The 26,822-nt window shown below is 44.7% G+C and overlaps 1 protein-coding gene across 3 annotated transcripts in view; it reads left to right on the top strand.

The window, feature by feature from the left end:
* Nucleotides 1-26,424, top strand: part of PTPN12 (protein tyrosine phosphatase non-receptor type 12) — a 70,516-nt gene extending 44,092 nt beyond the window's left edge. For 2 of the 3 annotated variants that reach the window (XM_032954232.2, XM_032954235.2), the window contains 7 exons: nt 11,287-11,363; nt 12,496-14,183; nt 14,655-14,735; nt 17,482-17,591; nt 20,854-20,884; nt 21,355-21,407; nt 23,873-26,424. In XM_032954232.2, the coding sequence (XP_032810123.1) occupies nt 11,287-11,363; nt 12,496-14,183; nt 14,655-14,735; nt 17,482-17,591; nt 20,854-20,884; nt 21,355-21,398 (2,031 nt within the window). In that variant the 3' untranslated portion in view covers nt 21,399-21,407; nt 23,873-26,424. The remainder of the gene's footprint in view (nt 1-11,286; nt 11,364-12,495; nt 14,184-14,654; nt 14,736-17,481; nt 17,592-20,853; nt 20,885-21,354; nt 21,408-23,872) is intronic. The other variant, XM_032954233.2, reaches the window with a different exon arrangement.
* The last annotated feature ends 398 nt before the right edge of the window (nt 26,425-26,822 follow it).

The raw sequence follows: 26,822 nt of genomic DNA, 5'->3' as shown, positions 1-26,822 counted from the left end.
TGATAATCTCCCAGTTACATGCTAATTTCTGACTTTAACACCCTGCTAATCCAACACATTAACACAGCTACTTCAATGCTAAATTCTTCTGTTGATATGTAAACTCCTTTGTCAAGGCACTCTGCTCCTCCCACCCAGCTTAAAAGACGCTGCCAAGCTTGGCAGTGTTCATTGAAGCGCTGTCGTCCCGACAGTTCTGTTCCTTAACCTGAAGAAGGCTACTTGTGTTGTGGCTGAAACGTCGTGAGAATTTTATTTTATTATATTTTATTTTTATTATTTTATTTCCATTCTACGTGACTTTACCGAAAGAACCAAGAAGATGAATCCCTGCAGTCACGAAAGCTTTAAATCGAAATTTCAAACTTAAGTTTATAGGATTTTCTGAAGTGGGTCACGGTAGCCATACCCAGACCTAGAATCTGAAGAAATGTTGATGCTGCAGCCCATGGCATGAATGAGTGTTGTGGACATGGGAGCAAGATCGCAGGTGATTAGTTTGAATTTGATTGTTCATCGGCGTTGAACGGTGGGCATTAACCCCCAAGCGACACCTTGGCACGCACGTTCTGGCTCTCATTTCCTATGTTCGTGCATCCTTTGGGTTTGTAAAAAAAATCCAAGTATCGTTGAATAAAGTAAGCAGCGTTCATGGGCTTTAACTGATATGTGCCGGTAAGCCAAGCTGGCGTTTCCTCGACCCACGTTGCGGTAACACAATCTCGTCTTCCCTCTTCCCCCGTCGGCTGTGGATTAAATCGTTCACCTAATGTTAGGAGCACTCCGTTTGACTGCCAGCAGGAAATGATGTGCCCGGAGAAATGTGCCACAAAACAGTTTTTTCACGCACGTTTTGAAAAATATTTTTTTTATTTAAAAAAAACCCAACCCCACACCGTTATATAAAAGCCCACACCACTTGGCTTCTGGGGATTTTTCCATTTTACTTACAAATTTTGAATTGCATAAATGAGCCATATCACAGTGCATTGTGTTGGGCATCTTAATGTTTAAATATTCACTTTCCTATGCACACAGGGCCATTGATATAATGGGAATGAGAGTATAATACAAGCAACCCACGCAGCTTTTTATTAATTCATTGTCGCAACATTGTAAGAGCTTGAGAGAGAGAGAGCCATTGCGTGAACTCTCCATTATTTTTCTCCTGTGAGAACTTCCTCCTACGTGAACTCCCCTTCTCCTTAGAATACACTTTCGGACCGCAGATAACCATCCCAGGCAAGTGGCCATGCATGCTGCATGTGTGTGGCCAAAGAGCAGCATATGCATAATATAACAAAATAAAGAATGCCTCCTTCCTGTATTTCTCTCCGGAAAAAAACACATTTATTTTTACTAAATCCATCGTCATCACAGCCTTTTTGGGTGTGCATCTTATCAGCAGCATTGATTCGATACAAGTAACCTCTCAACCAGTTTTGACATTTGGTTTTCTCACCAGCAGTCGGGCTTGCTTGAACCAATGCTGGTGAAGTGACCGATGTTTATTGGCAAGGACCCTTGAAAAAGATGTACTCCCAGAAGGCCGTACAGCTGATGAGTTGTGTCATGAAAACTTTTTTTTATGTGGAGAGACAAATATGGGGAAGAGGCAGAAATATATTTTAATTAGCACTCCACAACACCACTTAATGATTCTGATGTCCTATAGTATAATTTGAATGAATCATTTAATAATATTATACAGTATAATAGCTATGCACAACCTAATCCAGAAATTGAAGACTAAAAGTGGCAACGGGCTGTGAGAATTGTAAATCTCGACTACGAATGGCTTTTTATTTCCCCTGAGGCCAAAATCTTTTCACTACATGCAGCAACCTCCTGGACCCGTGTCTTTTTGTATTTCTGAAGACGCGTGGTGACATTGAAGAATGTCGATAACAAAAGGCTCGACACACTCGGCAACAAGATTGCCCTTAGAGAGAAACGTATATAGTCGGCAACATTTTGGGCAATGGCCCTTCTTTATTGCGCTTAAAGAAGAAAGTCAATTTGCCTGAAACATCGTCAGTTTTATAGATTGTATTTGTCTTTTTACGGAAGTGTTGACGTGTCCGGGTTATTTTTTGTTCATTGTGCACCCGCTGCCAACGTGAACAGCATTGCCAAGTCTACATGTATCGACTCTGTGATGTTTAATGCGTTTGTTCATTCATTAATATGAGTTCTAGTATGATGAAGTATTAATGCTTCCGAACCTCAGATTAGCATGGTTGGCTACGTACGGTGCAAAATAAGTTCAACGTGCATATGTAAGCATAGCAGTTGAGGTTTTGTCGATGTACAATGTTAACATTATTAATGTTCCTGTATTAAAAGGAATTGGTTGTGTCTCTTGTGCTGAGAAGTTGAGCAAAACCAACATCCCAATTTGGTGGAAAAATAATGAGGATGTGGACAGAGCATTCTGACATTACTGTTGACGGAGCACACTCGCGTAGAATCGGTTACCTTTTTAAAACAAATTTTATATATATATTTTTTTTACACTCACTTTCAGACCTGCTTGTGATGAGTAAACATGACAGACACGTCCTCGTGCAATTTACCACGCAGGGAGAAGTCTGTGCTTTGTGCAAGATGAATGCTGTACGGCAGCGTGCAAAGCTGCGTATCTTTTTCTCCTCCTTTGCGGAGCGAAAACAACGGGAAAGTGCTCAGGTTAGGCGCGGGTGGGTGCAGTGTAGCTCCGGTCATCGTGAAAACAACTTGACGCAGACCTCCTGCTGTGCTGTTGGCTGTCGGTGTTTGGTGGCTGGCCTCGGGCGGTAGTAAACCATGTGCTCACCAATCTAGCAGTGAACAGAGGTAGTTTATACGTTTTCGGGCTAGTGGACAGGGATGCTGACACACTTTGGAAGCTGGAGTGTTTACTCGCGAATGGTTTTTCAGTGGTTATGGGTTAGATTACTGATGCACAGCGAGCCATTACTTAACAGTGTATTTTGTGATTCTGCATTGGCTTTTGGATATGAGCATAAATGACAAACAACTCAATACATTCGTAAATAACATTGTCTTTAAAAGGGAAATACAGCAAAACCTTGGATTGCGAGTAACTTGGTCTGCGAGTGTTTTGCAAAACGAGCAAAAATTTTAAATAAATATTAATTTGATAAACGAGCGAGGTCTTGCAATACGAGTAGTATGGACACGCTTTGTCTGCCGAGCGTCACGTGATCACAACTGATATACGAGTGCTTTGATAGACGAGTGCTTTGGATTACAAACACGTTTCCAGAACGAATTATGCTCGCAATCCAAAGTTTTACTGTATGGGCGATATTTCGGCCAATGGTTTCTTCTTCACAGCACATGAGGAGGCCATTCTGCAAAAAGTCACCCTTTATTTTCTCTTAAGGCCATGTTATTGACAAATGTGAGTTTTTCATTACTTGATAATTGCTGTTGCTTCACTATATATCGTAATGAACTTAGTTTACATGTGTTAAAGCAAATTGAACTACTATACGATAAATATTGATTTAAAGCTTTCGTTACTGCAGGGATTCATATTCTTGGTTCTTCCAGTAAAGTCACATAGAAGGGAAACAATAAAATAATAAAAAATATATAAAACAATAAAATTCTCACGACGTTTCGACTGTGGTTTTCATCATGGTGATGATTGCTTGTGTTGCAGTCGAAACGTCGTGAGAATTTTATTGTTTTATATTTTTATTATTTTATTGTTTCCCTTCTACGTGACTTTACCGAAAGAACCAAGAATACTATACGATACTTGTTTTACATCCCCTGAGTCATAGAACTGGGGCTCTGTTTTAGAGCTCCAGTTTATTTAAAAGTTCTGTCATTAGCATAAACAACACGTGTCATCCTGTTGAAGGGAGAAAAAGGTGGGCTCGAAAAATGACATTATTCGTGCCAAAATGTGTGTTTCATCCAAAATGTGTTTCACCCAAAATGTGTGTTTCACCCAAAATGTTGTATGTTTCACCCAGAATGTTGTGTGTTTCACCCCCTGGCTGTGTACCATGGGTGTCTGGACACTGATATAAGTGCGCGGAAGGGAAATGCTGGCAAGGGGATGTTGTGAAGGAAGATAAAAAACTAAAAACTATTTTTATTTTACCAGGTAAGGCCCACAGGTCACTTCTTTTTCAGAAGTGACCTGGCCACAAATGATAGCTCAACGAGAAGTGGCTTATTGCGTGCACATTTATTGCAGCCAAATACTCTTAAAACTTGTGTTGATCTAAATGTGTGGGGGGGAAACCCGGAGGACCCGGAGAAAAATCCACGCGACCACGGAGAAGAGACACGCAAACTCCAAATATACAGGCGTCAAGGTCGGATCGAAGCCACGACCTCCTGTTTCCCTAGCGAGGTATTTAACATCTCGCCACCGTGGTGAGAGCGCGGGACAAGTCGAGGATGACAAGTCCAGGTTCCGCCAAGCTTAGACTTGCCAGCATTTCCCTTCCACGCACTTATCTCGGTGTGTTGCCTTGGTTATTCTCTACAGAAGCATTTTTCCCCCTGCTGCCCCCCACCCCCCCAAAAAAAAAATAGTTTCATTTATTTATTTAAAAGTTACAAAAACAACCAGAGCTTTCTTGCTTGGGTAACATTTATTTATTATCTCTGCTGCATGCTCGCTTGTAAGCATTTAATCAAACACGTTCCAGCGTACGCTCGCCTATGCTCGTTTTAAATGTAAACACGGTCTGCGTGTTTGCACACTGGTGCTGTTTTGTAATTTCATTTTTATTAAAAGTTTGAGCGTAACCGGTGGTCACTTGTATGCCGAGGACGTGCCCGTAGCTTTTGCAGTGGCATGTGGCCTTTCTCCCCGCTGAGTTAGCCCGCTTGCCTGCATTATTTACACACTGCGTTGTGGGCCACCGCCGTCAATCTCCCACAGGATGTATATCTGCATTGCACTAACATTGATGGCCTGAACAGTTGACAGCAATTGCACCTTTACCTTTTTGAGCCACTAGCCATTTGTTCGTGGATTGCCACTGATTGTTATCGCATTCACAGCGATTGGTGTCGCACTGCTGTATCCAGGCTCTTGTCTTGTTGGTAGTAGTGGCAACACTTTACAGCGCATTCAAATACCACAACCTCAAAGGCAATTGTTTAAAAATGTCTGCTTGGACAGAAGGGATGAGGCTTTAATGCGCGAAGAGGCATGTTTCAGATCCACCGCCTCTTACGCTCACGATACATGCATCAAATCATGCGTGATAATCTAATGATTAACTATTTACTATTCATCCTTGTTCGTATTATAATTTTCGTATCATATGCTATGGTTAGTGTAATGGAATGAACAAATCTGTAAAAACAAGGCAAAAATGAAAAACACTAAAATGAGACAGGAAAAACTAGACCGTAAATAATTTATTTTATTGAACGATCACCAAGTATGTGTGTATGTATGTTGAACTTCTTTCACACCGCACGTAGCCAATCATGCTAATCGGAGGTAACAATTCCTGTACTTGCCTCCATAACAGCATTACCTTTCGCAAAATCAGCCCCACGCATCCTATTGTCTGGCCTTAAGCGATGCCCTTTGTTTGAATTTTTTGCCACACTAGTTGGAGGTAAATGTTTATTCCACAAATCGCCATGAATTCTGAAGCACGGAGAGCTTATCTTTCGCCCTTTCTGCAGAAAGTCCTTGTTGGTCCACACCCATCAACTAATACATTCCACAGCCAGATTTCAGGATGGCGGTGGTGCGTGACCGCATGAGGGCATTTAATATTTTTCAAGTATGGTTTGGCTTTTTGTTCTAACTCTAACCTCTGGCTTAGTGTACTGCGCTGGCAGTCAGAAACATGGAGACTTATCCCGTAATAAGAGTGTTGCATTTTAGGGGTACGTTACTCGTCCATTATCAAACCCAATTTCCTAAAAGCCATTCCTTTCTACGCTCAGACGCCTATGTATTTAATCATTGAGAACTCAGTCCACCTTCAACACCAGTTGAAGGTGGACTGAGTTACAGTTGAACCTTATGGCGGTACCTCGGGGTATCATAGTACCCCGGGGTACCATAGTACCCCGGGGTACCATAGTACCCCGGCTATCGCGCAGTGTCCGTGATGCAGTCATTTTGAGTCTGTTGATGGTCGGCGATTCGGCAATCGACTCATCTCGACGAGCGGCACACGATGCACCACCACGGTGCGTACGAGCGTTCAGGGTTTCAGCGCGATCGTCCTCGCTGTGTTTCGACATCGCGGAGTGGCACTGACTTCGGATTGATTGGTACCCCGGTCGCGGAGTTAAGCAACACCCCTGGAAAAAATAGTGTCCCAGAAATAAAATATTTTATTGCCTCGGCCATTTTGTATTATTTGGTACCCCGGGGTACCGCCATGAGGATCAGTTGGGTCCCTCAAATATTTATTTTTGTTCAACGAACTTGTTGGACGTGACTTTTGTTTTGGTGATATTTATCGTTGGACCCACTTTTGCCGCCTTTATAAGTTGTCCCATCGTATCCCGTAGTGAATTACTTTTGGTTATTATATTGACTACGCCATCAGCGAAGTTGAGTTGGTCCATACTAATGCATCGTTCTATTGATTAACATCGATTTTTCTGTTTACGATGTATGTAGCGAATCCAGTGAGTAAGTGATCCAATATTTTAAGATTTGTACACTTTTTATTTAATGGTTTCACATCATCCCTGCAGCAACTAGAGGCGCTAGCGTTCACAGAAACTTAAACAAATATATTAATGTATCGAATTGTCACCCTGAATTGCAACAGTTCATCAAATCGCAAGGAGGACACATTGTTACACAACTAATATAAGAATAAGAAGTTTATCAATGTATCTGTTGTTGCCACAGACTATAATTAATCATCTTGCCGTGAATGATAACATGCAAGACATATCGTGCATTTGCATGGGTTCTGCAATGCTTTCCAGCACACGTTTATGCTCTGAAGTATTTAATTTACGTCAACGACGTTTGTGTGTCAAACCGCATAACGAGACGACATCACACAGCACGCGACTTGCGGCATCGTGAGATGATGTGTATCGGCGATGTTGGGAGGGGAGGGGAAGGCCAACAAGCATGCACCCCCTTGGCCAGCAAGGCTAATCCTTGTAGTGCTGGAGGTTGTTTTGTCTGCCAACTATTTCTGAAACCTATTGATCGATCTGACTGGTATTCTCAATGGTTAGCCCTTTACAGTAACGCAACTTTTTTTTACTAAAAATGTTGTTCATAAGGAATCCAATTTCTGGGAGTTATTGTGCCCCCATTTTGCAAACAGATTGACGGACGAACAGAGCTAATGTGTTAACGCTTACAAACATAATTTGGAAAGCGCTTAAAAAGTATTTGTTTATTTTCTGACTTTGCTGAGAATGCCGACCCTGAGGCTTGTTGAATTAAGCCAAATCTGGCAAGTGTGCTAATGGGCAGTGATGTAGGATGTTCTTATTTTTCATCGTCACGTGGGAGTGGGGCAATTCCACACCTCCCATTATTAGCACGGTTGGCTACGTACGTTGCAAAAGAAGTTCAACATACATTTACCAGCCCTACCATCATCAGATTTTTAGAAATTCCACCATTCAGCATTACAATTTGATTCAAGAATCAAGCACAGCATTTTTTTACTTTACCGTGAAAGTTGGCCTCTGTAATGACTTGGGCGCTACGGTGGCAAGATGTTAACTACCTCGCCTGGTATGCAGGAGGTCGTGGGTTTGATCCTGACCCTGACGCCTGCTGTATATTTGGAGTTTGCGTGTTCTCTCCGTGGTCGTGTGGATTTTTGTCCGGGTCCTCCAGTTTTTCCCTCCACATTTAGAATCAATGTGCGTTTAAAGTATTTGGCTTCTATAAATTTCCACGAAATAAACCACTTCGTTGAGATATTATTTGTAATAGCCAGGTCACTTCTGAAAAAGAGCTATAGAGAAACATTGATAAAGAAAATTGCGCACGTGAGCTTAAGAATCGATATTAATTTGTGAGTTTATACATTGTTCCACCCATAGTTTTACCCCCTTACAAGCCAGCCTTTCATCTCGTGATTGAGAGAATACAATGAGACCTCTTATTTATTGGAAATACACAGTATAAAATATTTCTAAACCGGGGTTAAAATGCTTAGGGTTTCTTAACACTGCACCAATATAGTGGGAAATGCTAAACAATTTAAGTGGGAGCCAAAGTTGTATTTTTGATGTAATAAATTCAATCCTTTCCTCCGTGTTCAGTTCTTATCCAGAATGAAACTAACAAAAACATGTCTCACATAAATTGAATGTAAATTAGAAGACAATTCTAGTGACATTTGTGGCAGCTTTAACAGCGTCTACCCTTGAAAATGTAATTTTGTTTTCATTTCGCTGACCACGGCTTTGCTTAACCAAGCATGAAAATGCCATCGTGGGGGGGGGGGGGGTGGTGCAGGTGGCAAGTGAATGCGCACGGCTACAGTTGCAGTGAGCCGGTTAGCTTCATCAGGGGGCCTGCCCTGCCATACTACAGTCTGTTACCTTTCCCGTGTTATCGTCTTTGCTCGCTCTTACAGTGACACTTTTTTTTCGTCTGTGCAGGATCTTGTCCTGAGGCTGTTTGTGTGGTGTGTAGCTGGCCAGTCAGGCAGCCAGACAGCCGAGCCAGCCCGCTAGCCAGAACTCTGTTCCTTGTACGCTGCAGAGCAGCCCTCCCATTGCCAAACCTCAGGAATGCAGTAGGGACGAGATGTTCCGGATTCAGCTGTCGGTGCGTGGGCTTGGGTTGCTCGAAGGGGCTGACGAGAAAACGGACAGTCGGTTTACGTGTGTCGGTGTGAACTTACATGGCGAATAAAACCCTTTCTGATTCTGAAACGACCACGGCAAGCGCTCCGCTGCTCTGCACAAAGATGAGATTGGAAATCGCGAAATTTCCTTCGTGGGCTCAACTTGCGATCGCTGTGTGGCAGTAACCAAGGCTTGCTGTCAAAAGCTCCAGGCATTCTGTGGTCAAAGGAAGGCCGCTCTTTGCTCCATTGCTCTCTCAGTTGTCTGGAATCCTCTCTGCCTGGCGCTCTCTGCAGCTTTTAGCGCCTTCCCCTGTTTAAGACCATGTTCAAAACCATCCTCTTCTCCTCTCCCTATAACGGACTTTCCTTTCTCGGTGAAGTTTCTTTATCGGCACCTTTCCGTTGTCCCCTTTCCCCCTCTACACTGCATCCCCTTATCGCCACCCAAAAATATTTTTTTAAATGTCTCTTTTTTTCTAACTACCGCAAAATTTACGCTCCCCCCCTACTTTGTGCCGAGTCTTTGGATACGGTCTTCATTAGACGCTTTATGAATCCAAATTGTTTCACCCTCTACGTTTTATCATTTTGTGATTATTCTTTTTTAAAATCGCAGAAAGTAATCTTGTCACGTGATGGTATGAGCAGCGCCCGTAGTTTGCGGCGATTGCCATTCTGTGCTTTGTGTCTGCGGCGGGAGCGAAGCACGGATGTTTACTTCTGCGACGGCCCTTTGAACGACGACGTCAATTTGTCAGCGCTGGTTCCGTTTATCCTAATTGTGCAGACTCTTAGCGGTGTAGCTGTGTTTCCCGAACGTATTTATTAATTGCTTTACAGCGTAAAGATAGCCAACCCATAGCCTGCTCTGAGCCAGCCAACGTTTAAGTGCTGTACAGTACTTGGTAATAAATATTCAATAGACCAGTAATTTTCTATTACGGTGGTACAGTGGTTGGCACACTGCACTATGCGCCAGGCGACCTAAGTTTGATTTCCAGCCACAGCTATCATAAGTGGCAAAGGGTTATCTGAAACCAAACCTGGGCTTCCACTTCACCAAACCGCACTGACCAGCATGGTGAAGTAGGGTCAAGTAACCCCCATGACCGTATATTAACAGAGGGCTGGAAGGACTATCGTTATTAGGCCATGTAACGTAACTTTAGAGTCGTAACAAAGAGCATTCTTGGTTATTATATCATTCTGCGATTTATTTGTATTTTCTTGGAGGCTAAATCGGTTTTCTTGGCAACAACAATAATACACCATTTGTGGGACGTTTGCAATATACACCAAACTTCCACGGGGAATACTTTGCATAAATTCACTGATTACTTGTGGAGAAATCTACTATTGCGTGATTTTTGTTGTTTGACAGTTGTTTTTTTTTGCTTGTGAAGGGACTACAGCGTGTGTCAGTGTTATAGTGCCCTCTCATGGAAATTGGAAAAAGCAAAGGACGGGTCATACAAAACTATTTTTTATTGACTTATTATCACATCACAACGTAACTTTATAATTATCAGAGGTGAATGAAATTTTAACCCCCCCCCCCATTCATCAATTCACAATGATGAATATGGTGAAGTATGATGAGAGTGCATTACAGTAAATTGATCCTATAAAACTACGACTAAAGCTTTTTTTTATTTTGCCAGGTAAGGCCCATATTTACTTTATATCAGCCAAATACTCTTTATGCACGCTGGTTATAAATGTGAAGGGAAAACCCAGAGGACCCGGAGAAAAATCCACACGACCATGGGGAGAGAGAACATGCAAACTCCAAATATGCAGGCGTCAGGGTTGGGATCAAACCGACGACCTCCGGTATACCAGGCAAGGTAGTTAACGTCTCACCACTGTGGCCCCCCAATCCTCAAGACCGACACAGCACGGGGAGGCATTTAATCCACGAAGGATTGACAAATGTCTTTAAATTATACAGCAATCAAGGACGCCAGTGTCCGTAGGCGAGTAACACGAGTATTTAATCAGGAAGAGGAGATTATGGTCGGTGGGGAACATGTTTATGAGGCTGCAGAAGGATAGGCCACTGGCGTAGTTAAGCACTGAGAAGACTTGAACCTCACCTTAATTTCATTTAACTAGGTGAGAACTTAAGAAACCCCAGGTAAGTCCCATTTGCAAGATTGATCTGGGTCACCAACATAAACGCAAAATAAAAAAAAAGTACAGCAATGAAGCAAATGGAAATGGGTATAAAAACAACTGTGGCACATGAGAAATCGAAAATATTGCACCCCTGTGTCACGCAGTTATCTGTCGTGACTTGGAGATGGAATCAATGTGGCCGTGTCGTGCACATACTTGATGGACTGGACTCGTACGAGTGCGGGATAACAAGTGTTCTCACTATCTGAGTGTGTAACATGCTCATTCTAGCAGCAACATCCATGCAGGCAGGCTAAAGGTGAGCATGCCACCATTCTACTCGTGAGCGTACCTTGCTTTTACGCCTGCACTTCCATTGCAGGATGACGAGGCCGACCTATCGGCATCTCCTCCGGGAACTCCTGACCTGCCGCCCCCAAAACCCCCACGTGTCAAAAGGTAACGTGTGTCCAGTTGAGTTAACTTCACCTGGCAAGCAAGAATAAAAATTCATAATTTTCTGTGTTGGTGTGGCACTCGCAGCATTGCCCATGTTTACTGCTTGTGTGTACTCACTGTTGTTAGATTACTTCTATGATCTCAAGTCAGTGTTCCCTGCTTTCACCCAACTCACACTTGCCGACTCGGTGCCACGTCTTTAGATGTGGTCGATTTGGATGCTTCACATTCCCAAATTGTATTCTTGTGTATTGGCTGTATACTTGTCGCTGTATCCCCAAAACTCAATGCTCACATCTATAAATCCCTAAGCCACTCGGTTGAATTCCATTGACTCCTGTTTGTATTAGGATGCTACACACACATAAAAGTAGAACCATGCAATAGCACACAGCAATAAGGCTTTGCTGAAACAGATATTTGGTCACACTTGCATAACAGATGGCATACATATGTGCATGCAAATCATTGGCAAGTGCGAATGCCATGTTAGGTAACAGTCTTATCATCAGTTCCACTCATTGCCTCCAAAGTCATGTGTCTTGGGTGCCACACTGTTGATATAATTCTGCTGGCCTTGGCCACTGAAGCTAACCTCATGATATAAACCATCGGTTCCTAAACTTTGCTCACGTGGCATACCACCGCTGAAACAATATAAAGTAAAGTTTTCATATTACCCAACTAAAGTCTTTTTAAAGAACGTTAAAATATATTATTCAAAAAGCCAATGGTTACATTATCAATCACACTGTAGAATATAATTAAAATATAGTCTCAAAATTTACTCTACTTTTAAATTATGCATATACATATATAAGCACATGCAACTCCTGCCTACTTGACTACAAATGGGCACTTACGTGCGTGTATTCAAAAATTAAAACTCACTGATGCATGCATACAGGATATCCACACACTCGCGTCCCGACTCTTCAGTGTGCCACTTACAGACTGCTTGCGTACCACTCGCCAGCTGCCACCAGTGGGTACGTGTGCCAAATGGTGCGAACCACTGGTGTTAAACCATCGAACGCAACGCCAAGCCGGTTATCATCGCTGCACGTGTTTGACCTCGCCACCTCGCCGGCACGGATCCCACTTATCGTGCGCGCGTTTTGTGCGCGAGCAGTGCGGCGCAGCGGGACGAGGCGGACGTGATGGAGGAGATCCTGCAGCCGCCGCGGCCCATCCCCGTACCGCCCGTCATCTCCCCGTCGGTGCCCGCCGGCTTCCTCACCATCTCGTGCGTGTGGCAGGACCGCAACGACCGCTACCACGCCGACGCCACCGAGCGCTACCACGAGCGAGACGCGACGGGCACCCCGGCGATTTGCGAGACGGGCGGCTGCGGGGGCACGGTCGAGGGTTCCGACTCCGACGGCAACGCGTCGGGCGACGCCGATTGCGCGAACAAGGCCGAGAGCTCGGCGGAAGAGTGCAGAACGGAGAAGTTTAATGCCGCCAACAAGGCCGCGGGCGACGGCTTCGGCGGTTCAGGGAGCAGAGTTGTGGAAAGTACGTCCCCTTGCTCGGCGGAGACCCTGGAAAACCACGGCCAGCAGCGGTTGGACCTGAACAAGAATTACACCAAGTTCACGGGCAGTGTGTCCAATGCCAACATTGGCCCAGACACCTTGGCAGAGAGACCCATTCAGCTGGAAGTGGCTCCCACCGAAGACCACGACGACAACGCCCCGCTCAGCAAGAAGCCGTCAGCGGAGAGCGCCGGCGACGAGGCCGCTTCTGTCGGCGGCCTGGACGATGACGGTAATTCTGCAGAGACGAACGCCAGAACTATAGACCTTGAGTTGAAAAGGAAGGAGAACAGGCTGGCGATCGAGGTGAAGAAAGTCCCCCGTCCAGAGACCCTCAAGAGCTTTGAGTTGGCAGCCGCCCCCACCCCGAGCCGAGCCACCATCACGCCCGTTTGGAAAGTGTCCGGGCAAGAGGAGTGCAGAGGGACGGCCGTGGATGGCAACAAAAATGTTGAGGTCAATCAGAACGCCTCCGTCCCTCCTAACACTTCCAATGTTAAACATTTCGTGCAATCCATAGACTCGAAACCGAACGTCGGTCCACGAGCCACTCTCTCTGTTGAACACATCAGAAAGCGGGCCGTGTCTCCCATCGGATTTCATCCCGGACAATCTAACATCAGGTATTCCAGCGTGAGCGCTCCGCAGCCAAAACCGGGCAGCGCCGCCGAGAAACTCAACGCCCATTCGACAAACCTCAACGTCGCGTCTCCGGCTCAGCTCGGTACGAACGCACAGGCGGGCGCGCCGAGCCCCGCCAGCCCCCGAGACAAGGCGGCGCAGCCGCACAGCGCGGAGGCGACGAGGTGGAGCGAGCCAGACGAGGGGACGGCCGCACGAACCCTAGATGGGAGCTCGCTCGGCGACAATCAACCGCTGCCATCAACTGCCGTGGAATCGATCCACGCTCCCGAACCCGACTCGCAGGACTCAAAGGCGGAGCCGCATCGACACGCGGACAGAGGGCCGCATCGGCCCTTCGGCGAGCAGACGAACGTCGCCGCTGCTTTGGCGTCGGGCCGCGTGGACCATTTCAAAGGCAAGCAGACGAACCTTGCCAAGAGCACGGTTGTTCCCGCGGGAAGCGACGGTCGCTCCCGAGATAAATCGTTGCGGGACGACGTTGGATGCGCCGCCGCAGGCAAGGAAAGCACGCCTGCTCCCGCGCGCGCAGAGGAGGAGGTCCCGGGGGACACACGCGCGAGCCACAGACTGCTCGACCTGTCGCTCCCGGACAAAGAAACCTTCTTCGCTGTCGGCGTCGTGGCTTCTTTCCGCAACGGTGAGCGGCGGCAGAAATAATCTCCTTCCCACTCGCCTGCTCAGTTTTTGTACTTGAGATGGTGATTAATCGGCTTGTAGCGATGCATCCCACCCACATTCCCCCTCCCTCCCAGCAGTAATTTGATGAACCGTCACAATTCGGTTTTGTGATTCGAATCAAGAAGCAGTGGTTTTTGGCCTCTTTTGTATTGTTTTTTTTGTCGCTGCACAGATTAGCTTGCTTCATTCGCTTAAATGAAAGTTTAGCATTACATTTGCATTTTCATTTAACAAATTATTCTCGCACGCACAATGACTTGTGTTGCAGTGAGCGTAAGAATCTATATTGCATGAATCAATATTCATCGTTTACAGCAAACGCATCCTTCATAGCTTCAACTCCTAAAATGAAGGTGCACATCCGGCTCGATCGTTATTTTGCAAGCGAGATGTTTACGCCTGCACAATAGTTATGATGCGTTTGTTGCAGATGCTGCCTTTAAAGGCTCATTAGAGCCTGCTGAGCGCACAGACTGTGTAAGCCACCCAGCGAACAAAGACCCCGATAAGGGTACGTAAGCCCCTGTGCATCCTTGCGTGCATGTAAATGATTGCGCACCGTTCTTGCATGCTTTTGTCTGTGATAGCGGACTCGGTAGTGTAGTGGTTGGTGCGCTGTACTACGAATCTGGCGACCCGAGTTGGATTCCCTCTCACGGCCAACACCAGTGACGATTTTTTTAACCGGTCCTGGGCCTCCAGTAGGTCGACTCAGCCTCAAATGAGTAGCTGGTGCAGCGTGTAAACATTGCCACAAGTGAGACAAATGTGGCCATGCGTGGTGCTGGCCACCCACCCCATCATGTGCCGTGCCGGCCTTAATAGATGCTCGATAACAACATTTACCCCAACAGTCTGTTAAGGCTATATGGGGGATCTTTGTCTTTGATATTGACCTCACTCGCACAGCGGCGCAGTGCACACTCAATACATCACGACACCCTAAGCGTTTGACAGCGTCAAATATATAACAGGGGCATCATAAAAAACACAGTGCAGCAACAGCAGCCTTATGAGCATCACCTCGATTTGCTTCGCTTATTGCTGCGTGCGGGCTTGTTACTGCTTGCATTCAGCCGCTCTTAACGGCAGCTGTCCTCACAGTGACGTTTTATTATATCACAACAGCGTGCATTAAGCAGGCCTCTGATTCATGACAGTAGCATAAAATACGTTTGCAACACACGAGTCGCTCACAAACGCGTTGGCACGTCAACCCACTAATGCGACTGCCTCATAGCGCTTTTGGGAGAAATCCAATAAGATAGTTGAACATTTTTTTATGAAAGAGTGCCTGCAAAATGTCTGTCGTGGGGTGGAGCAGTGGTTTATAAATGTGCATTGCTCACAATCAACACAGTTGTTGATTGTAGGGTTCCCCTTACCATGTTAGTATGTATACTGAACTTCTTTCGCACCGTACGTAATCGAAGATGCGGGGGAAGGACAACAACTTAAGCACAAAGAGCAGTTCTAAAGAAATTAGTTTTCAATCTAGATTATTTAAAGGTGCATAGCTCCAGTGGCTTCCTAATATCTGAAGGAAGATCGTTCCAGACGGCCGCAGAAGCGCATCTGAAAACACGTGATGCAGTGACCGTCTTTTGGGGTTGTTTGAGATCACCATACTGAACCACATCAGTCAGTGCAGCTTCGTGAACGGGATGCTTAGATCCGGTTCAGATATCACAAGCTACCATTTGTTGAGTCATAACTCCGGTTGCACGTCGACGCAGCTTGCCGTCCTTTGGCGATCGATAAAAGAAGAACCACCACGTGGGTTCTCGCGGTTGTGCAGTCGTGCTGTCCGATGTGGTTTCTGGGTTGTACCACGTGTTGTTAAGCACAATGTCCGACGTTTCGCACGTGGAGCGTAACGTCGGACATCATGCCAAACAACACGTGGTACAACCCAGAAATTGCCTCGGGTGAAATAAGTATCGTTTTGTGGGAAATCAATGCCGTGTGTCGTTTGGGATGACTGTCCCCTGTCATAGGAATTGTGGAATTTTCTCCACTAGCTATGGGCTGTAAACAGGAGATGAGTGCCACCCAAGAACGGGAAAGCAGATGGACTGTGTTGACCTGGAGAATGCACCTATGGGAAACGTGTATCCTCAGTGCAGTCTGGGCACAGCATGCGGTTGCACATTTTAGGGGCATTTCCTTCCAAGTGAGGCTATTGTTGTGGCGACCTTGTACTTTGTAATTTGGCCATCTATTTATGTGTACACGCGACCTACGTTAAAAACCGGGTGGTACACTACAGGCAGAAACATCGTGTTTTTCTTCCTCCTCTCCCTCCCCAATTATTGTTGTGGTGGCCTTGTATTTTTCCAATTGGTGCGCCAGAACTATAATTAAAACTGGGTGTGTGCCCATTAAGATAACACGTGTGTATTATATGGCCATGTCACAAGTACTTGGACAAATATTGTTTGGTTTACATTATATAGAGACACTCGCCTCGCAATCACAGTGCTTCTTGGTTAATTGGAAATAGGCTTAATTTGCGGGAAATAGGCTTAATTTGCGGTTGTAAGTGAGAGTGCTAATTTAGTGTCGAGCCTTCGATTTAGTGGGCTAATGCAACAGTGCTGAGGATTAGCTGAAAGGCGATTGATGAATGACTGTTGAACGTGTGTTCTAAAGGCAAGGTAGGGGTAGCATATTCGTCCGTGCACTCCACTGAGCTATATTCTATGGAGTTCATGGTGCAGTTCTCATGATTGCAATATGATTTCTGCAGGGAATCGCCCGAGTGAGCCAGGAGTGCACTTTCAATACCAAGTGACATCATATGCAACAGTAAAAAGCGTTGAGAGCCAACATCGCTCGATCAAGTCCCAGATGAGACAAATTTCGTGTAAACTGGCGGTAACACTAGTGCAGTGGTTCCCACACCACACCATGAACCCGGTGACCTGAGTGCAATTCCTGGCCATGGCTAACATCTGTGGCAAGCAATAACAAGTGGGGTAAAGTATGCTCAAACATCCCCCACAACTGTCATAATCTGGGGAGGCTTTGATCCAGAAGTGGAATGACAACAAGCTGCGCATTACATTACACGTTATTAAACAATTAAAATCAATACGCATATCCCATTACATGATTACTCCATATAGACCAAACCACCTTAAATGCGCCGGATTTAATCAGATCTTACGATTGAACCTTGGATGGGCCTTGTAGGGGTGGGGAACTGATGGTACAATCGGCGGGTGGTGGATGGTCACGTGTGTTCGTGGTTTCAGGAGGAGCCACGTTGCAGGAGAGCCCGGAGAGCCCTCGCCCAGCTGCCCAGGCTCCACGCAGCCCAACACAGCCACCGGCTGCTGCGGCAGCTCACCCGAGCAGGCTCGAGGTGAGAACTGTGATACTCCCTGGTTAGCCCCGCACCTCCAGTTATCACGGTTGGCTGCGTACGGTGCGAAAGAAGTTCAACACGTACTGGTGTGCTTTGTGATACTCCCATACCACTGAGAGAGCTCGCATGCATGCTTTATGGATCTGTTCATGCAGCGTGCCAGGAATGTTGAGTGTATACAAGGTGCTTCCAAAGTCACAAACCAAAGCGATTTCAGGTAATGGTAACAGGTTAAGGTGCAGCCCCGCAATTACCTGTTCATGCCACTGCTGACACAAGGGCCTCCACTAAAATTAAGCCCTGTAGGGTTTTTATTTTGGCCTACGCTTCCACGCTGGCAAAAGTTTTAGAAGGGGTGGGGGTTATCCACACTTTACCCCACCACGTGTGAACTGTCGATTGACTAACCCTGGTGAACTCAATTTAGCACGTAGGCTTTCATGACCAATATTCACCGTAAAGGTTTTTGGGTTGGATCGCATAAATATAAGTGCGTCGTTAACCAACCACTGCCCGACACAGCCAATTAGTAAGGTTTGCCATGTGAATAAAACGTGCCAATTAACTATTCATTCAGCACATCGGTGTGATGGCGAGTAAACCCACAGCATTTACAGTTCAGTACGAAGTTTCGCTGGTGATTACAACCACTCGCAGTGATGATGTCGTCTTGCTCTATTTAAGACCGGAAGTTGAAGACTTCTTAACAATTATGGCAAATCGCCTGATGAAGCTGGTTGTAATCACCAGCAAAAGCTGGTGAATCCATTTATACTGCTGGGTGGACAGAGGCCGGGATTGGAGGTGGAGGTGTGGCCCGAGGAAGCGGGGGGTGATAATTAAGAAAATTGGCCACTATTTCAACAGCCACGTGCTGGGAGTTTGAACAGGCAACCTCTGGATTGTGGGAGTCCATTGTGCTTACCGTTACACGATGGCAGCGTGCAGGGATTTCAGGACCGTATGGATCATACTGAGGGTGCTACTGTGTTAGTTACCTCGCCTGGTATACAGGAGGTCGTGGGTTTGATCCAAACCCTGACGCCTGTATATTTGGAGTATGCACGTCTATCTTCCTGTTGTCGCATGGAATTTTCACCGGGTCCACCGGTTTTTCCCTCCACATTTTGAATCATGCGTTTATAGTATTTGGCTGCTATAAATTTCCACATAAGCCACTTCATTGGGCTTCTGAAAAAGAACTATACAGCTCAATGGGCCTTACCTGGTAAAACCAAAAAATATTTATCCTGGCGAAAATACGAGCTTTGTGTGTTAAGATCATTGTGGAGAATGTTTAGGTACCCCATGTGAAATGGATTGAGATGTGCCTCTGTATGTATGTACAGTGAGGGAAAAAAGTATTTGATCCCCTGCTGATTTTGTACGTTTGCCCACTGACAAAGAAATGATCAGTCTATAATTTTAATGGTAGGTTTATTTGAACAGTGAGAGACAGAATAACAACAACAAAATCCAGAAAAACGCATATCAAAAATGTTATAAATTGATTTGCATTTTAATGAGGGAAATAAGTATTTGACCCCTCTGCAAAACATGACTTAGTACTTGGTGGCAAAACCCTTGTTGGCAATCACAGAGGTCAGACGTTTCTTGTAGTTGGCCACCAGGTTTGCACACATTTCAGGAGGGATTTTGTCCCACTCCTCTTTGCAGATCTTCTCCAAGTCATTAAGGTTTCGAGGCTGACGTTTGGCAACTCGAACCTTCAGCTTCCTCCACAGATTTTCTATGGGATTAAGGTCTGGAGACTGGCTAGGCCACTCCAGTACCTTAATGTGCTTCTTCTTGAGCCACTCCTTTGTTGCCTTGGCCGTGTGTTTTGGGTCATTGTCATGCTGGAATACCCATCCACGACCCATTTTCAATGCCCTGGCTGAGGGAAGGAGGTTCTCACCCAAGATTTGACGGTACATGGCCCCGTCCATCGTCCCTTTGATGCGGTGAAGTTGTCCTGTCCCCTTAGCAGAAAAACACCCCCAAAGCATAATGTTTCGACCTCCATGTTTGACGGTGGGGATGGTGTTCTTGGGGTCATAGGCAGCATTCCTCCTCCTCCAAACACGGCGAGTTGAGTTGATGCCAAAGAGCTCCATTTTGGTCTCATCTGACCACAACACTTTCACCCAGTTGTCCTCTGAATCATTCAGATGTTCATTGGCAAACTTCAGATGGGCATGTATATGTGCTTTCTTGAGCAGGGGGACCTTGCGGGCGCTGCAGGATTTCAGTCCTTCACGGCGTAGTGTGTTACCAATTGTTTTCTTGGTGACTATGGTCCCAGCTGCCTTGAGATCATTGACAAGATCCTCCCGTGTAGTTCTGGGCTGATTCCTCACCGTTCTCATGATCATTGCAACTCCACGAGGTGAGATCTTGCATGAAGCCCCAGGCCGAGGGAGATGGACAGTTCTTTTGTGTTTCTTCCATTTGCGAATAATCGCACCAACTGTTGTCACCTTCTCACCAAGCTGCTTGGCAATGGTCGTGTAACCCATTCCAGCCTTGTGTAGGTCTACAATCTTGTCCTTGACATCCTTGGAGGGCTCTTTGGTCTTGGCCATGGTGGAGAGTTTGGAATCTGATTGATTGATTGCTTCTGTGGACAGGTGTCTTTTACACAGGTAACGAGCTGAGATTAGGAGCACACTCTTAAAAGGAGTGCTCCTAATCTCAGCTTGTTACCTGTATAAAAGACACCTGGGAGCCAGAAATCTTTCTGATTGAGAGGTGGTCAAATACTTATTTCCCTCATTAAAATGCAAATCAATTTATAACATTTTTGACATGCGTTTTTCCGTACTTTTTTGTTGTTATTCTGTCTCTTACTGTTCAAATTAACCTTCTATTAAAATTATAGACTGATCATTTTTTTGTCAGTGGGCAAACGTGCAAAATCAGCAGGGGATCAAATACTTTTTTCCCTCACTGTATGTACGTATGTATGTTTAACTTCTTTCATACCATAAAAATATAAAACAAAAAAAATATTTTATTGTTTCCCTTCTACGTGACTTTACCAAAAGAACCAAGAATATGAATCCCTGCAGTCACGAAAGCTTTAAATAAAAAATTATTTCAAACCGTGCGTAGCCAACCGTGCTAACCGGAGGTGCAAGCTATCATTTATTATGCAGGCGTATGGTTCCTGACTTTTGCCGCACCCTGGTTGTAAGTGATGAAAATGCTTTGTTTAGTGGATGCAATTAAATCACATTCTTTTATTTGCTGAATGCAGAGTTCTGCTTCGAAACCGATCAACGATCCTGGTGCGTGTCGTTTATAATTACTATTGAACACTGCATTGCATTCACATGAACGTTGAGACTATTGAACACTGCATTGCATTCACATGAACAGAAGTACAGAATTATGTTAATGCTCTAATTAGCATGTGAAAGTAATATTCTGAATTGTAAACTTTATAGAGGGTCATCTTATATTATTTTAAATTATATCGATAATGTTCGGTTGGGCATCTTGGTGTGTTCCTATCATGATATAAATGTGATCTCAAAACACTGTTATAAAATATACAATTCATATTCAACCATGTCATGTTGTTTAAGGTTTCTCTCATACTTCTAGACTTTACCATCATCGACAAAGCGTTTACAAACGTAACTAGTAACAACTTACGCGTGTAACGTAAATGGCGCGGGATGTTTTTGTTTCTGCAAATGTTTTTTGAATGCCCCAGTATATTTACTAAAAGTATCGACTGACTTTGTCACTGCAGAATCCCTGGCTGCCCGTGGAGATGAAGCACAGCATCGAGTCTGAAAGAGCAGGGTGAGTGCCACCGTCCCATCTCGTCTCAACGTTACTTTTGAAAACGTCAGCAGAAGAGGAAAATGCATCTCGAGGGCTAGTAGCCATTTTAAACAATTAGAATAATAGGCATGTAACAATTAACACGATGGAAAAAGCAATTCGATAAACTTTCACGATATGGGTTCACGAAGTTATTCAATAATTGTTTTGTTGTGTGTATTATTTTGTGTGTATTTTGGTGTGTGTGTTATGTTGTGTGTGTGGTATGTTGTGTGTGTGGTATGGTGTGTGTGTGTGTGTTATGGTGTGTGTTACGTTGTGTGTGTTGTGTGTGTTATGTTGTGTGTGTGTTATGTTGTGTGTGTTTTGTTGCGTGTGTGTGTGTTATGTGTGTGTGTGGGTGTTATGTTGTGTGTGTTATGTTGTGTGTGTGTTATGTTGTGTGTGTGTTATGTTGTGTGTGTGTTATGTTGTGTGTGTGTGTTATGTTATGGTGTGTGTGTTATGTTATGGGGTGTGTGTGTTATGTTGTGTGTGTGTGTTATGGTGTGTGTGTGTGTTATGGTGTGTGTGTTATGGTGTGTGTATTATGTTATGGTGTGTGTATTATGTTATGGTGTGTGTATTATGTTATGGTGTGTGTTATGTTATGGTGTGTGTGTGTTTTGTTGTGTGTGTGTTTTGTTGTGTGTGTGTGTGTTATGTTGTGTGTGTGTTATGTTATGGTGTGTGTGTTATGTTATGGTGTGTGTGTGTTATGTTGTGTGTGTGTTATGGTGTGTGTGTGTTATGGTGTGTGTATTATGTTATGGTGTGTGTGTTATGTTATGGTGTGTGTGTTATGTTATGGTGTGTGTGTGTTTTGTGTGTGTGTGTTTTGTTGTGTATGTTATGTTGTCTGTGTGTGTGTGTGTTATGTTGTGTGTGTTATGTTTGCCATCTCATTTGTAACGCTTATTGGGTTTTTTTCTGTCTCACTTGTATTATTTTTTGCAGCATTCACCTAAATATAACGGGAAATGATTGTTGTAAAACGTGCATGAATTGGAAACAATGATTGTTGCACACGCGAGTTTTGACGCACGTACCGTGAGCGTAAGAATGGATGGTTTACATGCTCACGCGATGGCATCGCTCATTTGCGGACGCGCAGTTGAACGGCCGTCAGCTGTGGCTAACATCTGTAAACTTACGAGGTTCGTATCGAGAGAGAAGAAACTCTTCGCATTCCCCTGCATCTGTTTTGCGTTGTCAAATATAAATGCCGCCCACCTGTGTGTAGACCAGCAGCCAAAGCCAGATAAATCCGCCGTCCCATGAGCGGGCTCTAGAAAGGAGCGGGCATTTGACAAAGCGAGCACTGCCCCCCCCCCGCTCCTCCTCCCTTGAGTTAAACCCGCCTCGTGCACGTTTGACCCACTTCATGACATCATCCAAGTAGCCGAGAGCCTCACTCAGGAGATCGGAGATTACCGCTCACTTTAGCAGCTCTGTGTCGATCTGCATGACATCATACCCATGGCGATGGAGAAGTCACGGAGGATTAGGCTGAGAAGAAAGGAGCCGACCCAGGCGGATGAAACTTATTAAATGGATCGACATTCAAAAGATGCATAATAAGGCCTCAAATTACTCCCCCCGGTGGGGAGAGGGTCAGATCGTGGGCGGCTGGCGTCGGTTATTTAAAAGCGGCATGTGGTAGGAGAGTCATTGGTCGGCGTGGTGGGAGAGTTGGTCGGGTGGCTCAAAGGTCAGAACAGTCGGCTGCCACCGTTGACAATTTTGGTTCGAATTGAAATGGTTAAAGGTCTCAGCCTGGTCAACATGGACTGCACAACAAAAATCCTTTTCATGCTAAATGTGTCTTTTTTACCCTCTTTATTTGTCCAAATATCAACTCTGAAAATTAATAAATGCCGATTTCGCTGTCGTGCAATGAACATTAGCCTCGGTGGCAGAGTAAGTGGGCACGTACCATCCCCTGCTGTGCAGAACGGAGATCACTAGTAGGGATATCTGTTTCTGTGGACGGTTCTCTAACTCGGAACGGTTGCACTGCTCCATATGATTCTGGCAGCACAATCGAGATAAAATTTGGAAGAAAGTAATTTATTTTGAAAATCCCGCGTAGGCAGGACACTGTCATGGGGTAAGTGCGTGCCACATGCTGCTCTCAGCTCTCGCGAGGGAGGCTTACCTGCTGTGCACTAGAAAGCCGCTACCTGTTTATGGAAAACTACAGACCGCCGCGTTGGGAGATTATGGCTCGTAATTCCGTTCCCAGCGCTTTACGGTTTCTGACACCAGGTGGGAAGGCTCCGGCCAGGCCTCGCCCGGCCCGAGGGTGCTGCCGTGGATGGTCACCGGTTCGTTCAATGTTTGTGTGCCAAAAATAATGAGCCGGCAGCCCTGCCCTAACGGGTTCAGTAAGCTATGCGATTGTTGACCGTTTGTTTACGTGACTCCTGTTTTGCTGCCCGTAGCTTGCGGGCCAGTGCTGCAGTAATCCGGCGGGACCAAGAGAAGCCAGCCAAAGCTTGAGCAAGCCCTGCCGTAAAGGGGGACCACACTCAATGCCAGCAGCATACCTCTGCCTTTCTGCTGAGACACAGGGTCTGCTAATCATTAAGAGATGTACTGCATGACAACAAATGAGACATTTCATCCAAGATGCAGGACGAGATTTATTAAATTGCATATTTTATTTTGGGTGCTCCAATCTACTTAAAAGCAACCAAATATTTTCAACCAAACATTATAACATTGTTACGTGTTTAATTTGCTCCGTAAGTCAATACGCTTCGACTGCCTTGTCCGGTGTGTTTCAGGTCAATGTTCATGTGCACTCTGTTAAAATGCAGACCAGGATAATAGGAGTTTGTTTAGACATTCTACAGTACAGTACATTCATCATTAATAATAATAATAATACGACAAAAACAATCTTGGTGTCCTGTGATCAAACCGCGACGGCTGTTTGACTGACCGTGGCACGAAGCAGCAGACCCACCACCTCGCGTCCAACACGAAGTCGAACTTGCGACAGGAAAGCGCCGTGCTTTGCTCGAACCGGTACTGTGGTGCGGTGGGGTGACGCAAGAAAAGCAGCACAGTGCAAGCTGCAAGATTGAAAAAACTGCCCAAGGATGGTTTTTGTACTAATAATTAAGCAGGTATTTGTGCGACAATCAAACCGTATGGTAATGGAATAAAAATTAATAGATGATCGTGATGGACTTGAATAAAACACAAAGAGAAAGAAATGTTTGACAGTTCCTTTGTTCGCAAACGTTATTGCTTGTTATTTTTGAGTATTGTATTCGCTTGACTGTTTGGTCATGTTTTAATATGCATTTTTTTATATATATAATGTGGAACAGTATAAAGCAATAACCTGTTCATTCCATCAGATATTTTCGAGTGCTATTAACTAATGGTCAGCTTGTTGTGAAATGCAGTACTGTCCTTGTGCACGATAGTTTGGCCAACTGCCATAATATACTAAGTTATTCTTATTTGGACCATGCTGTTATCTGTATAGCCCAGCTGATTTTTAAATAGCATTATCTGCCGAGAAGCAGAGTTTGGAAGACAGTAGTGCACACAAGCGTTCCGATTTTCCCAAGTGTTCTGGAGAATGGGGGGGGGAAGTAAAAATAAAAAAGACAAAAACATTAAGCTGTGCATAATATAAAACAAACTGTTGGGAACATTTGCGGTATTTGAAATGGAAGTTTACCGCATAATATGAGAACATATAATTCAGAAAAAAAACATTTTAAAATTCGTAAGCAAAGCATGGGTCCTGAGAGACTGGGAAGGTGTTTATTTAGGCGATGGCTGGGGAGGGCAGTACCTCTTCTCTGGCCGGGTTAATGATCCAACCACAACCAAAGGTCAGGTTACGTGTGAAGGGGAAGCGAGCTCAATTCTGTGCACCAACTGCGCTCCTCTGCCGTGGAGCGCAGTGCCGTTTGCTCCCCTGTTAAATCCGTTGTAATCTCTACGTATTTATTTCAGACGCGTTTTGCAGCGTTAAAGGGCTTTGTTTTTTGACACGGGCACCAGCACGTTACGCCGTGGCTTAGCCCTGTAGTTAGAAACGCCTCCCATGTTCTTTAGACACTTGATGGGCTTTCAGGCTTGTTTCCCCACTTTGCCTTAAATGTTGTAGTAAACCATACTATGCCGAGTATATACTGACAGTGGCCCAAACATTTCAGAAGCCAACACCTATATGCAGGTACGCGGTCTTCATGGACTTGCCTTTACACGTATACGTATGGAAAGTGCACGGTAGCTAACGATCATTCCCTCTGAATTCATTTGGCCACTTTAATTTGGCAATAAATATCATTTCTTCACAACTCTGCGCGGGTGGAACCATTTATTTTCTTTCGTCGTCTTCAGTCATAACGGTATTACTTTATTGTGTTATGCTAGTCTTACCAAAATAGTTTTGTATACTGTATTGTGTTTTTTCATTTTTTTTTGGAACTTGGGGAGATTGTTTTTAACTAGAGAGGGAATGTGGTGTAGGATCTGACGGCAAATCGGTTCGTCCCTGGGCTGTATAGGATGTTCTTTATCCTAATGTCCAAAAGATGTAAAGAAGTCTCATGCACAATCAATATAGATGTATTCATCTGTGCCTTTGTAAAATATTAGATTTTTTTATACATGCGGAAAAGAAAATTATAAATAAGTTGTGTTTATTGGAAACGAAACAACAAATTAAAAACAACATTGACTTTCAAACTTTTGGATTTCTCCAGGAACGTTTTTGGGCATAACAAATTCACTGCATATTTAAGAGTTATTTTTATATTATCCGCAGCTACACACAGATACGCTTAACACGCCGTCGTGGAATTACCAGCAATTTTGTTAGAATCGATCATGAAAACTGCTTCGTCCGCAAAGAACAATACTGCATGTTTCTACAATAATGCCTTTGTTCAAATATCTTTCCCACAATCTTAACTGCACACTGTCCGAAACTATTAACAAATAAACACCAATTAAAAAAAGTGAATTTGTGTACATGGTTGTTGTTTTACCACCAAATCTCCCTTTCCTACATAGGCGATGTTGTGCATGATAATAAAATACCAAAATTCATTCAACTGAATTTGGTGCGAAACTTGCAGCACAATGGAGCTAATGGATTCTCACTTTCCCGAATATGCGGGCCAATGTAAACAGCGCAATCTTACAGGCGCGAGTGTGATAACGATATGAATTATTTCAAAGATAAATGTCCTCGGATTAATTGTCCAGGGGGGTGGAGGGGGGGCAAGTTTGGATATGTTTCAGCGTGGCCTGTTGCCTGTCGTCTCATTCATCAGTTACTTTACCAAAGAGACTGCACGGGCATTTGTAGAGCTTAAGTCATTGGCTCGGAGTCATTCATGCGTACGGACTAAATGGATG

This window comes from Petromyzon marinus, chromosome 14 (assembly GCF_048934315.1).
Source record: "Petromyzon marinus isolate PM22_M1 ecotype Great Lakes invasive population chromosome 14, UKy_Petmar_22M1.pri1.0, whole genome shotgun sequence".
Taxonomy (NCBI): Eukaryota; Metazoa; Chordata; class Hyperoartia; order Petromyzontiformes; family Petromyzontidae; genus Petromyzon; species Petromyzon marinus.
The sequence above is the reverse complement of the archived record's forward strand: the minus strand, read 5'-3'. Positions and strand labels throughout refer to the sequence as shown.